Genomic DNA, 17,057 nt, shown 5'->3' with positions numbered 1-17,057 from the left:
TCAGAAGTTTGTATTGGTTTTATGACAAATCAGTATTGATATCATAACAAATAATTCCAGTATCATAGCAAATAAGTGCTGCTGTCAAGTGTATTACTCTATGCTTTCTAATTTCAGGAAGTTCATCCATTGCTCCATGTGCAGATTTGCCACCAGCTGCAGTGTAGCTTATGCCAATCACATGATGGGATTTCACAGTGGACAGATGTCAAGTCTCAACTTGAACATTCCGTGGGAAAGGCAGGCACAGTTTCCACTCTTCTGTGCTTGTGGCTACACTTCTAAGTTTGGCAACAAATTGGGTAGGTTTTGCTTTTGCATGTAGCTTTTGAGGTTAAAACTTGACTTGTGTGTCTTTAGGTCTTTAAATAGGCTATGAAAGTTCATATGCTATTGAGAGAAAATGTCTAGGTTTTGTCATGGCCTCTTATGTCTGCTGCAGAAAGAAAGAAAAAAAACTTGAATATTTGGGAATCCACAGTTCTATTTTTAGTGACAAGAAACAGTTACTATGACGTCAAATTATTTGTTTGCATCAAACTTACTATAAAGAGTTTATACCATGTTTAAAATGTCATTCATTCATAAAGTTTAATTTCCTTTTTTTGTCATTTCAGCCAATCTCAAATGACTTCAATTTCTTTTCTGTCATTTCAGCCAATCACATGGTAGGGTGTATAAAGTCTGTATGTTACACCAGACGGCCTGAACAGACAGGGGATACTACAGCAAAACCAGCAGCAGTGGCAATGAAAGGTACTGTGGTTTTAGTTCTAAAAATAAATGATAGACCATGGAAAACCTTAACCCTTACTAGTTTAGCCTTTAAATAAGTGTGAATAATTTATATTAACTTATGCTAAGTCATACTTCTTGGTATGATGTTGCATGAGAGTGTGGTCTTTTGTTATGGGTAAACTTAAGAGAACCCGGAGAGAAAAAATCACATGGCTTGGTGACGAAAGCATATTTATGGAAATCCTTCAGAAAGTCTATCCTCAAGGGTAATTCCATTTAAACAACCCGCCCTAGGGATACAAGGTAAAGGTAATTCTGTAAGGGTGGGTTCCCATTTGTTTGTTTTGCTTTTGAAAGTTCAGACAAACTTCTGGAGTGGATTGATCCTGTGTGAACATTTTTCCTGGAGAAGGGTTGTATGTTCAAATTGGATAGCCTTGAAAGATTTTAACGTTGTCCTGGTAATATCTGACTCTATTTCTATATGCAGTTATTGCATTAAGGCAGATGATGTAGCATTCTGACAAAAAAGCCTTAAAAACATTCATCCGGCAAAGAAATGGGCAGTTTACTGTGTTAAATCCATCAAAACACTATATATGCCAGAAAAGGGCACACTGGCAATAAGAATTGCATGTTCTTATGTTCAGAAGTTGTATCTTAAAAGGGGCTCTTCTATTCACAAACAAAATACTGCGCCTGTTGTTGTTTTGTTAACAAAATTTACAAATGTTGGATGTTCCATTTCAGACATGGCCAAGGAATCTGACAGTGCGTCGGTGCTGGGAGTATTGGGACTAGTTCAGAAGAAGACTGTCACAACTAGTAAGTACACTTCTTTGAGATTGTTAGTGGGACCTCCTAACCACAACATAAGTTTAGTTTGATATGTATAGATCATAGCTTATTCCATAGTCTCAAAGTCGAAGTGTTAGGATTTGTTCAGAAGAGGACAGTAGCAACCAGTTAGTCCTCTTTTTGTTATATTGAAGACAGTCTTTGTTTTATGTTTTATGAATGTTTTATAGCACATATGTTTTATGAGGAATTATAGTCAATATGATACCCCAGGTATCGTCATGCAAAACCTTTAACCTTTACCATAACTAAAAAATAGTTAAAGATATTCAAATGAAACTTGGTACACATGTTGCCTTTGACAAATGGATAATGTACCAAGGTCCGTAACTGTGACACCACTATCACCATAGCGACAGTCGACATGGTGATGGGAGATATGGAGGAGATAACAGGTAATGGGGGGTCAGTTTAACAAATATGTCATAATAATGTGACTCAATAATTGTTAAATATTGCTAATTCGACCTGAAAACATTTATGCCTACAAGAAAAAAACAAAAGACCAGCGTTTTGTTATGTTATGCCTTCCCCTAAGGTAGAAGGGGATATTTAGATGTTGTATGTTGTGCTTTTCATTTGTCTTGATATGTGTGCATGGATGTCAAAAAGTTTTGCAAAAAATGTTCAATACCACTGGAGATATTTTTATGAAATTTCACTGGAATGATAAGTACCAAACATAGTTGTATATTAACATTGGCATGATCTACGAGGATTATTTTCACAGAGGAATGGCCCTTTGATAGTTTTGATGTTTTACATATTGTGCACATAGATAATTCTTGTCACCATATAATCTCCAGAACGTGATTGCATGTATGTTACTTAGATACAGTTGTTTTAGTAGCAGCATTTTTGGTTTTAAATGCAAGACATTTGAACATATTTTCCTTGTGGTTGTCAAAAAGATCATATAAAACTATGCCTACAAAGAAAAAAGAAGACAAACTGGACATATGATTCAGTCAGTGATCACAAATTTGTATGAAATTACACAATGTCATTTTTTTCAAAATCTAAATATCACCGTTTTTTCAACAGAACGTTTACCAAAAGGTAATTTATCAACCACATTGCTTTATAGTCTAGCTTAGATGGCTTTATATATATACTACAGCTTTTTATTCTGTTTTAGCTTAGATGGTATACCTACCACAGCTTCCTTCTCTGTTTTAGCTTAGATGGCTTTGTATACCTACCACAGCTTGCTACTCTGTTTTAGCTTAGATGGCTTTGTATACCTACCACAGCTTGCTACTCTGTTTTAGCTTAGATGGCTTTGTATACCTACCACAGCTTGCTACTCTGTTTATCATAGATTTTTTTTTATACCTACTACCGTTCAAACAGTCTTCAGCATTTCCATTTTATGAATATATTGGTGAATCCTATACCTGGGGCTTATTGTATATCTACCACAATTCTTAGTGATTTGAGTGTCTTTGTAAACCCACAACATCTTGCTCTTTAAACTTCCATTACATTGTATTCATTTGTATTAGAAGAACATTTCTGTGATTCGTAAATCGAGTAAAACATGTTCTGTTAGACTTTGTCCAGACGAATGGAATGACCAGTTTCCCAACCTCTTTGTTCCTTTGCAGGGGGGGAAATATGTAATTTATTCTACTTCGGTGTAAACATTTCACTAAAAAAAAACAACGAACTTTTAACACCCAAGCCCCTGTTATGTATCTCCCTTAGAATTGTTTGGGCGGTAGTCTTATGCTCTTTATATTATATTGAGTTATTATAATCAGTGTATTCTTATGTGCATTTAGTGTTGCTTCTACCTACTCCATTGGCTTGGGTTTTGCTTGCTTTGCGTTTTTTTTAAATTTTATTTAATGGACATTTGTAGTTTGAACGATAATAACCTTAGTCAATAATTTAATAGCTACACATAGAAATAAAAGCAGTTATTGAGATATGAAATCAGTTCATGAGGTTTCGCATTTTTCTGATGAGATGTAGCTATTATTGCTAGAACACAATGTACCCTTCCATGCTTATTAACCCCTGCTATTGTTCATCAGTTTTATTAACATTTCACAAGATCATATAAAAAAATGGACCATGATAACACAAAAAAACATCTTAGATTCTTATTTCCATTTGGTTAAGTGAAACTTTGATTCCCATAGAATTTCCTTGTATGCTTTTATGTTTGATTTAAAAAAAAAATTAAAGGAAGTGTTTTTAATAAACCAAATAATGAACTAATAAAAAAGTTGGGAAAATTACAAGCTTTTGCAAATTTTATAGAGATTTAATAGTTTTATTGGCCCAACATGTTCTTGAATCATGGGCAGGTCCGATGTTTTTCAAACTAACTAAGTTTATAGATTTAATGGTTTTATTAGCCTTACATGTTTTTTTTGAATATGGGCATGTATAAAGACATTGAAACTGACCTAGTTTGTAGAGATTAATGGTTTAATTTTCTTAACATGTTTCAGGAATACGGGCCGGTCCAAAGAAATTTAAGCTGGCCAATCAAATTCCTCTAAATGCTGATGTGGATGAAGCTGAAAGAATTGATGATGTTAAACTGGACAACGTTGGAAAATTGGAGACTGAGAAAAAAGTTAACGTTGAGAAGAGAAAAGGTGAAATAGCTGAGGATATAAAACAAGAAAAGAAAGAGAAAATTAGTTCAGAAGAGCGTGTAGATTTGAAGAAAGATAAAGATAAAAAGGGTGTTACAATCAATACAGAAAATGATAATAAGAAGGAAGAAAAGATGGATGTAATGGTGATAGATGAGGCACAAGAAGATGAAAAATCTAATGAGAAAGAACAGAAGGAACAGAATATGGATTCTGAGAACATTGATACTAAAAAAGCAGATTCAAAAGAAGAAGGATTGAAAGATGAAGAACAATCTAAGCTTATTTGCAAAAAAAAGGCTAAAGAACAAACTGAAATCACACCAGCAGATGGGGAATTGAAATGTCAGAAGAAAGAAACTGAGGTCAAAGCCAGTGTTCTTGAAGATAAAAACAACATAGTGGAAGTTGATGAAAGTACTACAGCTCTAAAGAAAGATCAAGTAGAAATGAAAATGGAAACAGCAAGTCATAATGAAGATAAGATTCCGGAAGAAATGGATCTTGAATCTGTTGATGACATATTGGAAAACATTGAACATGGTGAATTGGTTAAAAAGACTGAAAATTCAAATAAACCAGAGAAGGAAGACAAAGAACAATTGGAAGATATAGCAGAGACTATGGAAAAGGATGAACAAACTAAAGAAGTTGAAGATGTGTCTAAAGATGCTGCTGAATCAGAAGTAGAGGAAAAAGCAAGGGAGTTAAAGGAGAAGACTCAAGACCTTGAGCAATCTCCTGAAAAAGAATCTACTGCCACAACATCAGCTTCTGACCAAGACAATCAAATAGACAGTCAAACTGAAGAAAATGAAAAACCTGAAGGTGAACTTGAAACAGAGGAAGTCAAAGAGACACAAGAAACATCTGCTGAGTCTGTTGATGAGAAAATAGTAAAAGAGAAGGACTCACAAGAGAAAGAAATTGGAGAAGAAAAAAGAGAACCTACAGAAAGGGAGAGAGAATCTGAAGAGAGAAGCGACACATCTGAAAGAAATAGAGATGTAGGAGACAGACAAAAAGACTCACATGAAAGGGACAGAGAGTACAGGGACAAGAATAGAGACTCCTCTGACCGCAATAGAGATTCAAGTGGCAGGTCTCGAGACTCAGACGATCGGCGTCGTTCCAGTGGTAACCATGGTAGTGACTCTTACAGAAGGTCCGAGGAGAGGTCACATGATGACAGATATCGTAACGATGACAGGTCACATGGGTCTCACAGGTAAAGAATTGATTGGTCATTTCACATCCATAAAGAGGATCTTGCACAATAGAGAAGCTGTCAAAATTATAAATAATGCAGTGAGTTATTAAACTACATGTAAGCTGGATAGATAACATTTAGAAAAAAACATGATATTGAAGTCTTATCAAAGTGTGTTTTTTCGCTATGAATTTTTAGCTTGGGATCCTTGGACCCTCATGGATGACAGTTGGAGTTTGGTAAGTTTATGGGGTCCCAATATAAAGAAAAATACTTGAATGTTTATATTTGTGGGTCCTTGGGATGCACAGTATGTTGGAAATGGGGGTCCCTGCTTCAGGGACTCCATGAATTAATTAACTATACCTCCATAAGGTAGGTACTATTACAATCATCTTGTCAAGCTGTTTGGCACTTTTCCCTGTTTAACTCAAGTAAATTCATGCTGCCTCATACATGCCATATTTCTGAGAGTCTTCCCAGGGGATTTTGGTCTGAATTTCAGGGGATGTTGAAATTACACCAGCGGATTTTTACGAAGCAAAATTTAGCACAATATCTACTTATGATATAAGAATAAATACAGAAACACACTCCTTTTACAATATGTTTGGACTTAATCATTATGGTCCTTTATGGAATTTCACACTCATACTATTATGGATGCTTTCCACTGTCAACCTTGAGCTAGTTTATAAAAAAAGATTAGAATAAAAAAATATATAGTTTTTTTTTAAATTGTAGGGGATACGGATCCCCCTTCAGGGTACCAGGGGATGGGTCAGAATTCCGGGGAATTTTCCCCCCACTGGGGATATGGCATGTATGCTGTTTTGTTTTCTTTCATTACGGGTTAAAATAATCGTGCTATAATGGCTAAATAATCCATTTCAGGTCCAATCACAGTAAGTCCTCCTATGAGCGTGACCGCTCGTACGAGAGAGATCGTGACAGGGGCCGTGACTACAATCGAGGCCGGGATTATCATAGCGACAGTCGACATGGTGATGGGAGATATGGAGGAGATAACAGGTAATGGGGGGTCAGTTTAACAAATATGTCATAATAATGTATTTAGCAATGCCAAATGGGGTCTATGTTTAAAGCATCATCGGGGTGAAGGTTTATAGAACAATAATAAAACGCAATGGTTTCCAAAAATCAAAAAGAAGCTTACAAATCTGCTTAAATATCTAATTTAATCATGAACAAGTTTATGAGAATTTTACTTTGGCCAGAAAATAGTTTGCTTTAGAAATGTATGAACCTTGAAGTATGCAGCTTTGTTTTTAAGTTTAACAAGCTTATGTTTCTGTAGTTTCGGATGTGAAAGCCAAATTTAAGAGGGTAACCCTACTTCTAAACTTAATTCAATGGAAGCCCCGAGTCAGAAAGTTAATAAAGGCAAGGATAAACAATTCTGAGAAACAGTTCTTGGCAGTAATAATGTTCTACTGTCAGTGCTAGCAGCTAACTGTATTGATATAACAAAAGGCCCAGAACATGGTGAAACTTGTTTTGTTTTTATGTTTAACTGGTGCAACATAAACGGTACGAGTGTTCTAGTGGTATAGCTGTCAGCCTCTTATTCAAATATATGTTGGTTCAATTCCACCAGAGAAACTTTCTCATGGGATCCGAAAATTGAGTACCAGTACTAGCATGATTCTATATGCTATCATTCCGTCATAAAGGAGTAAGTAAACAAGAACTGGTTCACTAAGTGTTCCTTTCTTTGGATACTGTAATAAACAAAGTCTTTTAACATTTTACAGGAGTAGTTATGGGTACAACGACAGCAGGGGCCATAACCAGGGAGGTCAAGGTTATCGGGGTCAACAGGGGTCACATGGCTACCATGGTAACAGGGGAGGACAGCAAGACAACCGTAACTATGGCAACCGAGGGGGTCACAACAACAGGGGCGGTTATAAGCAGAATTACCGCGGGAATAATTATAGGGGAGGATACTACTAGAATTAGCCTGTCATCTTGTCTCCAAGTTCTTGAGGTTTAAAGTTGATAATAACAAATAAAAACAAGAGCAAGTTTATTTGGAACTACAGAAGAAATTTGTGAGGTGGATACTATACTAGAATCACTCCAGGGGACTGTTTCCTTGCTTTGTTTAATATGTAAGCTTTGATTATAAAAAGAACAGATTTAGTGTGAATATTCAGAAGTACTGTGGAAGTTATATTGATGAATATTAGAAATGTTTGAACAATGCTTGTGGCTTACAAATATATCAGTTTTAATACTACATAGTTGACGTTTATAACCAGAGTTACAGCGGAAATGATCATGATGGAAATTATTCAATATTGTGGCGGAAGTCATTATGATTGAGATTGTTGTGGCGGAAGTCATTATGATTGAGATTAACGTGACAATACGTACATATTAGAAATATGTTGACTCTTCATCTGCTGTGAATTAAAAAGAAGCAGATAAAAAATGGGATGCGAAATTATTGTGACATGTGAAAAACATTGACTGTCTATTGCTGTTAAATATTGGAGCTTTAATGATGTGAGTGGAAAGATTTAGGAATACAGTGGACATTCATGTGGCGGAGACCAATTCTGGAATAATCTTGAAGAAATGTTCTCGAGGTGAGCATCTCATAAAGTTGTTGAAACTGTTTTGATATGAGAGATGAACATGTTCACTTGGGTGTGTGATGCGATAAGGAAATGCTTTGCCTGTTATTGTGTCTATGCCAGCTTTATTTTTGCAGCAGGATTATTCAGAACTGCTGCAGAATGTATCCTGACTGACAGGAATCTAGTCTTGTGTGTTTTGAGTACGAATGTTATGACTTTTGTAATACTGTTGAGTTTAGAAAGAAATGAGAAATTTCTTCATGTACTATTGAAATTGGCAGTGCCAATATTCTTGACATTGACGTTTTGACATAAGTTTGACATTGACAAAATTTTGACATTTTAAAGCACTTTGCTTTTTAAAAAATGAAAACCAGCAATTTTTTACACTAATTTTTCAGATTTTTCTCTCCTTGAAAACAAGCTAGATACTTGGAAAAGAAAGTTACAGAGGTTAAATTTATTAGTACTTCTATAAAAGAAATGGACGTTACATGGGTTAAAAATTACAATATTGAATTTTAAACTTCAACAACCAAGTTATTATTAAGTAGATGGTCATTCTACTATACATTGGGTTGATTGTTTAAAATTTTGTTCAAGTTAACAGTGTTAATGGCATCATTGTTTGAGGATAGATATTCTTTGAAAGGTGCAATATTTTATGATGTGCTCATATGTTGAAAGTAAAATGAGATCAGCTCAAACAGTTATGTTAAATCTTGTAAGAAACACTGCAGATCACGAACAGACCCATGAAACTTTCAGAGCAGTCAAGATTTCAAATAAACGATGATGTTAATAACAATGATGTTAACTTAATCAAATTTCTAAGCAATTGGATCAATGGATGTTTCATTCATTGATATCATGAATCTGTGCAAGTCTCTGTCCCATTATGTACATATTGTCGTTCTATCATACACCGCCATCCTGTATATTCATGTATTCATTTGCACATTTTTAATGCTGTATAAATATGGTCACAACATTGTAACTTGTATTGAAATAAATCATGTGTTGTTGTTTTTTTCGTCTTTTCAAGAACAGGTTTGCATAATTTTCTTTTTTATTGTTTTTTGTTTCATTGAATATACATACATTCATAACAGAGTTTCTTGGTAATGATGATAAATAAGTATTTTAAGGTTTTTTCTTGATTTAGTTTTTGTAAAATTTGGTAGAACTGCTTTTTTTGTAATGGAGAAAGGTGTTGGCTACACAGTACAGCTAGAATTTATTTTTGGTGCAAAATCTCTACATAAATATTGTTTTGATGTAACATACAGTTTGTTATAATACCATGATGACTGATTTTATAAAGATTTATATTCATGCTTTTTATATCATGTAAAAAAAAATTATGTGGAAATTTGTATTACATTTTTGACCATAATATTACCAATATTACCCAAATCAATGTTTGAGATAGTCAACATTTACATTTTAAGAAATGGTGATACGAATATGCTTGGCTTGAATGCCTTGTTAAAGAGTTGTATTTTTTGTCCACATTTTAACATTGACTAGGTCATACAGAGTATGTCTTCATTTCTCATCCCATAGAAATGTGTCATTGTACATGTATTGCTTGAATATGAAGAAATGATACAATAAATAAAAAAATTACTCATTTGTTTGGTGTTATCACTGGCTTGGCCACTGTTCACTGACAGGTATTGTAGTATTGATATAATAAGTTTAAATTCCTGTATCTTTATGCTGCTTACTACGTAATATGTGCTGAAGGAATTTGCGAGTTTGATTTTGGAGGTTATGAAGGTCTGCTCACACCCATTACTTTTGTTATGACTTGACCATGCAGTATGCTGTTATGACTTGACCATGCAGTATGCTATTATGAATTGACCCTGCAGTATGCTATTATGACTTGGACCTGCAGTATGCTATTATGACTTGGATCTGCAGTATGGTATTATGACTTGGACCTGTAGTATGCTATTATGACTTGACCCTGCAGTATGCTATTATGACTTGGACCTGCAGTATGCTATTATGACTTGACCCTGCAGTATGCTATTATGACTTGGACATGCAGTATGCTATTATGACTTGGACCTGCAGTATCCTATTATGACTTGGACCTGCAGTATGCTATTATGACTTGGACCTGCAGTATGCTATTATGACTTGGACCTGCAGTATGCTATTATGACTTGGACCTGCAGTATGCTATTATGACTTGGACCTGCAGTATGCTATTATGACTTGGACCTGCAGTATGCTATTATGACTTGGACCTGCAGTATGCTATTATGTCTTGGACCTGCAGTATGCTATTATGACTTGGACCTGCAGTATGCTATTATGACTTGGACCTGCAGTATCCTATTATGACTTGGACCTGCAGTATGCTATTATGACTTGGACCTGCAGTATGCTATTATGACTTGGACCTGCAATATGCTATTATGACTTGGACCTGCAGTATGCTATTATGACTTGGACCTGCAGTATGCTATTATGACTTGGACCTGCAGTATGCTATTATGTCTTGGACCTGCAGTATGAAATTATGACTTGACCATGCAGTATGCTATTATGACTTGGACCTGCAGTATGCTATTATGACTTGGACCTGCAGAATGCTATTATGACTTGGACCTGCAGTATGCTATTATGACTTGGACCTGCAGTATGCTATTATGAATTGACCCTGCAGTATGCTATTATGAATTGACCCTGCAGTATGCTATTATGACTTGGACCTGCAGTATGCTATTATGACTTGGACCTGCAGAATGCTATTATGTCTTGGACATGCAGTATGCTATTATGTCTTGGACCTGCAGTATGCTATTATGACTTGACCATGCAGTATGCTATTACCATGCAGTATGCTATTATGACTTGGACCTGCAGTATGCTATTATGAACTGACCCTGCAGTATGCTATTATGACTTGGACCTGCAGTATGCTATTATTACTTGACCATGCAGTATGCTATTATGACTTGGACCTGCAGTATGCTATTATGACTTGGACCTGCAGTATGCTATCATGACTTGGACCTGCAGTATGCTATTATGACTTGGACCTGCAGTGTGCTATTATGACTTGACCATGCAGTATGCTATTATGACTTGACCATGCAGTATGCTATTATGACTTGACCATGCAGTATGCTATTATGACTTGGACCTGCAGTATGCTATTATGACTTGGACCTGCAGTATGCTATTATGACTTGACCATGCAGTATGCTATTATGTCTTGGACCTGCAGTATGCTATTATGACTTGACCATGCAGTATGCTATTACCATGCAGTATGCTATTATGACTTGGACCTGCAGTATGCTATTATGAACTGACCCTGCAGTATGCTATTATGACTTGGACCTGCAGTATGCTATTATTACTTGACCATGCAGTATGCTATTATGACTTGGACCTGCAGTATGCTATTATGACTTGGACCTGCAGTATGCTATTATGACTTGGACCTGCAGTATGCTATTATGACTTGGACCTGCAGTATGCTATTATGACTTGACCATGCAGTATGCTATTATGACTTGACCATGCAGTATGCTATTATGACTTGACCATGCAGTATGCTATTATGACTTGACCATGCAGTATGCTATTATGACTTGGACCTGCAGTATGCTATTATGACTTGACCATGCAGTATGCTATTATGACTTGACCATGCAGTATGCTATTATGACTTGACCATGCAGTATGCTATTATGACTTGACCATGCAGTATGCTATTATGACTTGGACCTGCAGTATGCTATTATGACTTGGACATGCAGTATGCTATTATGACTTGGACCTGCAGTATCCTATTATGACTTGGAAAGTCATACATGCCATGAGTCAGAAGAAACCACAATTCCAGGCCCATAATTTGTATCAGTTGAGGTAAAGAAATGGAGTGAGATGTGAACCGGTCCAGGTGCGATGCCTGAATTGTTTGGTTCTCAAACCTATCAAGTGGAATGAACCAACATATGGGAGACAATTCCATGGGTTTTAACCATTACCGAGTTCTCCAAATTTCTCAGCACTACCCTCTAGCTCTGAACGTCAGGCAAGGGAGCACCAGGCTTCAATTTTTAACAGTGTTTGGTATGATGCAGGTTCAGTGTTTACTGATCTCTTGAATGTTGGACTCTAACTAGAAACGCATAATCTTAAATGTCATAATGTTAAATGTAGTTCTTTGTAATATAAAATGAGTTAAATAATTGTTAAAAAACAAACATTGTATTTGCAAGATGGTCAGTTTAACCATTGTTGCTTGTCCAATAAAAGTTGTACAATCAAACCAAGATTTGATGTTTGAGTGTTGAGACTCCTAGACAGACTTGCTACATGAGTAAAAACAGACCCTGGACTTACTTGAACAAAGACTGTCCGGTTGGTTACTGAAGGAATTTTACTGGTGGTAAGTCTTCGTCGTCAACCTTGATCGTATAAAGCCTTACTAGAAATGGATAAGAAAAAATGAATCTATATAAAGATAAAGCTTAAGTTAAAACATTCATTTTATGTTGAACTCTTGAGTCTTGGTGAACAAAATTTAACATCCATAAACTTGACCTTGGGTGAACATTACTTAACCTCTGACCCTGACCTAAGGTGAAACTCTTGTTTACAAAACACAGTATTCATAAGTTTTGCAGCATTAGATGATCGCAGCTTCTGCTCTGCCAAACACCATCAATTGCAACAGGCATCTTCACATGTCAAAGAAATCAGCGATTTGGCGTACTCTTTTACGTACCACTTGCAAGCAACTACTGAGCCATACATGTGGAGATTGCATTGATTTCACTCAACCCATCAATTTAACTCGTGGCTTCAAATTGCGCTCGCAACAGCAACGAGATGACAAACGTTCTTTGAATAATTGGAACTGACTTTCCGTAGCCATATTTTAGATGTCTCTTCAGTGCGAAATGGCAATGCGACTGTGTTTTGTATAATGATTTAGGAGTTTAGTTTATTACGAAACAGATGTAGAACAGACAAAACGAAAAAGAAATGAAAGAAAAGAACACAGTGTTATTGATTATGATTCAAACTTTTCTTTAATTGTGCATCTATTCGAAAATATAGGTTCAATATTCATAATAGTTCAATTGTCGATCTACATTTTACAACAAATATATTTTATATGTATTTTCTCTTCCAACCACTTTTTTGTAAACATAAATTGGATGACATAGTTTCAAATGCATCATATTATCACGACTTGACAATCACCACAAATATATTATGGTATAACAATGTCCATAAGTTAACAATGAATCGGAAAATACAACACCTAATACTGAAAAAGATTAATTCAGACGTAATATCAAACTGACTGTCATGGCTTCAAATTCAGTAAAAATGCTGCTGCCAATAAAAACTCCACAACGAAGATCACATGGTTTTCAGACGCACCGGATGTGTTTTCAAGGGCGAAGTCAAAGGTGAAACAGTTTTGGCTCTCCATGGGTTCACACTGGTAGTTCCGCTTCTCACCAAACTCCCAGCCATTCGTGTACAATCTGCCTATAACCGAGCCTGCAAGGAAATATAACCATTCTTTTCTTGTAAAAGGTCTAAGCACATGATAAACGTGATATATGTGCATTTAATTATAAGATTATTAAGAAGCACCCCTCTCGATGAGACATACACAATGTACGTGTCAGTATTAAAAAAGTCGCACTAAAATACAAGTTGCCAATGCGTCACTGTCGACGTGGCTAAAACAAGGAATATACAATACAGATACCCAGGTTGGATTCATGTTTAGAGATTTAATTGATACATACGGCGACCACTTATAAATTTTATATAGTTTATACCAAAACTAAAGGCACCTAATAAATACTACTTGAAATCGCCACTTTTTGTCGGCCAGTTGTTTATTTTTGTAACTACCATTCAGAATAGCAGAGGAGCAGGCGGCATACCAGGCATTACAGAACTCCTCACACACCGTCAGCTTCTCCTGTCGGTAAAACTAGTTCTGGAACGGCACATCAAGTAGTTCGTGTACCTGCAAATGTAAACATAATTCATTTTATGTAATGTCATGCAGTTTGTTCACCTGCAAATGTAGCTCATCAAGTAATTTGTGCACCTGCAAAAGGTTAAACTTCATGTAATTTGTGCACCTGTAAATGTTAAACATCATGTAATTTGCACACCTGCAAATGTTAAACATCATGTAATTTGCACACCTGCAAATGTTAAACATCATGTAATTTGTGTACCTGTAAATTTTAAGGACCAAGTAATTTGTGTACCATCAAATGTTAAACATCATGTAATTTGTGTCCCAACAAAAGCAGCACATCAAACAGTTTATGTATCTGCAATTGCAGAACATCAAGCAGTTTGTGTACCTGCAAAAGTAGAACATCAATCAGTTTGTGTATCTGCAAATGTGAAACATCAAGCAGTTTGTGTACCTGCATTTGTAGAACATCAAGCAGTTTGTGTACCTGCAAATGTAGAACATCAAGCAGTTTGTGTACCTGCATTTGTAGAACATCAAGCAGTTTGTGTACCTGCAAAAGTAGAACATCAATCAGTTTGTGTACCTGCAAAAGTAGAACATCAAGCAGTTTGTGTACCTGCAAATGTAGAACATCAAGCAGTTTGTGTATCTGCAAATGTAGAACATCAAGCAGTTTGTGATCCGCAAATGTGAAATATCAAGCAGTTTGTGTACCTGCAAATGTAGAACATCAAGCAGTTTGTGTATCTGCAAATGTGAAACATCAAGCAGTTTGTGTACCTGCAAATGTGAAACATCAAGTATTTTGCGTACCTGCAAATGTAGAACATCAAGCAGTTTGTATACATATCAATCGCTATGTGTACCTGCAAATGTAACCCATGGAGGAATTGGTGTACCTTCAAAGGTAACACATTCAGGAGTTTGTGTATCTGCACATCTTACACATCGAGCAGTTTGTGTACCTCCAAATACAACACATCAAGCAGTTTGTGTACCTGCAAATGTAGCACATCAAGAAATTTGTGTGCCTTCAAATATAGCACATCCCGCATTTTGTGTGCCTTCAAATGTAGCACAACAAGTAATTTGTGTACCTACAAATGTTAAACATCATGCATTATATGTACCTGCAAATGTAGCACATCATCAGTTGGTGTTACTGCAAATGTAGCATATCAATCAGTTGGTGTTACTGCAAATGTAGCATATCAATCAGTTGGTGTTACTGCAAATGTAGCGCATCAATCAGTTGGTGTTACTGCAAATGTAGCGCATCAATCAGTTGGTGTTACTGCAAATGTAGCGCATCAATCAGTTGGTGTTACTGCAAATGTAGCACATCAATAAGTTGGTGTTACTGCAAATGTAGCATATCAATCAGTTGGTGTACCTGCAAAAGTAGCATATCAATCAGTTGGTGTACCTGCAAAAGTAGCATATCAATCAGTTGGTGTACCTGCAAATGTTGCGCATCAATCAGTTGGTGTTACTGCAAATGTAGCATATCAATCATTCCCATCGCACAGACACACGAACAGTGTCCCACACAACAGGACTGTGAAGATGATATGACGAACCACACACGTTATATCGCTGTAAGGCATAGTTGCATAGTGATTTTCAAATATATATTCTGCAAACAAGATAAAATTGACGCCATTGGATTAGAATGTTGCTAAATACGGTGTGTTTGCTTGGCACACTTCAGTCTGAGGATCGATAGTGTTTCTTAGCCCTTGATTGATCGATATTGGAATAAGAGAATGTATAGGAAGAATATTAAAAATGGTTTTAGACACACACAAACAAACGATTGTTGAGATTCCAAAAAGAAAAAGAATTTTGCACATTTACTTGATATTGAATAACTTGAAGTCAGTTCCATAAAAATATCAAGGCATAACTATCATATTCTGCGTCATTTCTGAAGTATTAAATGTGTTTTTGGTACACTAGATTAGGATATTACTCCATAATTACTTTGCGCTTTTAAAGCAACGTATACATCCGAATTGTCTTTGCAAAATGATGAACACTAACTACATGAACATGCCCGAGGTACGTTTAGAATGCAAAAGCAGCTGCCACAGGAATATGACCAATGGCCCGGATTGTGCCTTGTTAGATTGATAACCATTTAAAAAAAACGTGTTAAATACAAAATCCCATATTTGTTTGAATTTTCATTTATGGTTTTAAAAGTTATGGCTTCGACGCAAAGTATTGCTATGAAATCATAGTTGCGCAATACTGACCAAGAGAGCTCTTCACGTTTGAGATATGAGCACAGCGAGCGAGCGAGTGAGAAGTGAGTGAGTGAGTGATTGAGTGAGGTGAGGTGAGTTGAGGTGAGGTGAGGTGAGCGAGCAAGTGAGAAGTGAGTGATTGAGTGAGGTGAGGTGAGTTGAGGTGAGGTGAGGTGAGTGAGTGAGTGAGTGTTGGAGGCGTTGCATAGTGACGTTACGTAGGCTTTAAATGACAGTAATCTTGGAGTTGGCGGTGCTTGATGACGTATCTTACAAATATGTTATCAGTAAAGGTGCAGGTGCTGCTGCTTCTGGTGGTGCTCGCGTTGGTGCTGCTGGTTCTGCTGTTGCTGCTTTTGCTACATATCATGCTGCTGTTTTTGCAGCTGGTTTTTACTGCTGATTTCGCTGCCGCTGGTGATTGTTTTGCTGTTTTTGCTACTGCTGAATATGCTGCTGCTGCTGAATATGCTGCTGCTGCTACTGAATTTGCTGCTGCTGCTGCTGATTTTGTTGCTGCTGATGCTGCTGCTGATTTTGCTGCTGCCATTGATGGTGGTGGTGGTTGGGGCGGCGGCAGCGCCAGCTTAGAACATTGTATTTTTAATAGGGGGATATTGATCTATTGATAATCAAATTATGGTTTTTCAAATGGGTGTAAATAGATGAAATAAGTAAATTTTGATAACATTTTAAACATTTTAAACTTCAACATTGGGACCTTTAAAAAAATCATACCTTGAATAATTTTTAAACATACATGTTTTTGAATGGGGGCAATTATAGAACAGT

The 17,057-nt window shown here is 36.3% G+C and overlaps 1 protein-coding gene across 2 annotated transcripts in view; it reads left to right on the top strand.

Moving 5' to 3' along the window:
• Positions 1–9,659, top strand: part of LOC128241759 (uncharacterized) — a 56,665-nt gene extending 47,006 nt beyond the window's left edge. Inside the window, exons 16-22 of one of the 2 annotated variants that reach the window (XM_052958833.1) lie at positions 118–302; positions 658–756; positions 1,489–1,563; positions 2,641–2,655; positions 4,059–5,436; positions 6,313–6,450; positions 7,194–9,659. In XM_052958833.1, the coding sequence (XP_052814793.1) occupies positions 118–302; positions 658–756; positions 1,489–1,563; positions 2,641–2,655; positions 4,059–5,436; positions 6,313–6,450; positions 7,194–7,395 (2,092 nt within the window). In that variant the 3' untranslated portion in view covers positions 7,396–9,659. The remainder of the gene's footprint in view (positions 1–117; positions 303–657; positions 757–1,488; positions 1,564–2,640; positions 2,656–4,058; positions 5,437–6,312; positions 6,451–7,193) is intronic. The other variant, XM_052958834.1, reaches the window with a different exon arrangement.
• The last annotated feature ends 7,398 nt before the right edge of the window (positions 9,660–17,057 follow it).

The sequence above is a fragment of the Mya arenaria genome, chromosome 7, assembly GCF_026914265.1.
Source record: "Mya arenaria isolate MELC-2E11 chromosome 7, ASM2691426v1".
Taxonomy (NCBI): Eukaryota; Metazoa; Mollusca; class Bivalvia; order Myida; family Myidae; genus Mya; species Mya arenaria.
Note: the sequence above shows the minus strand (reverse complement) of the source record. Positions and strands in the feature narration are given on the sequence as shown.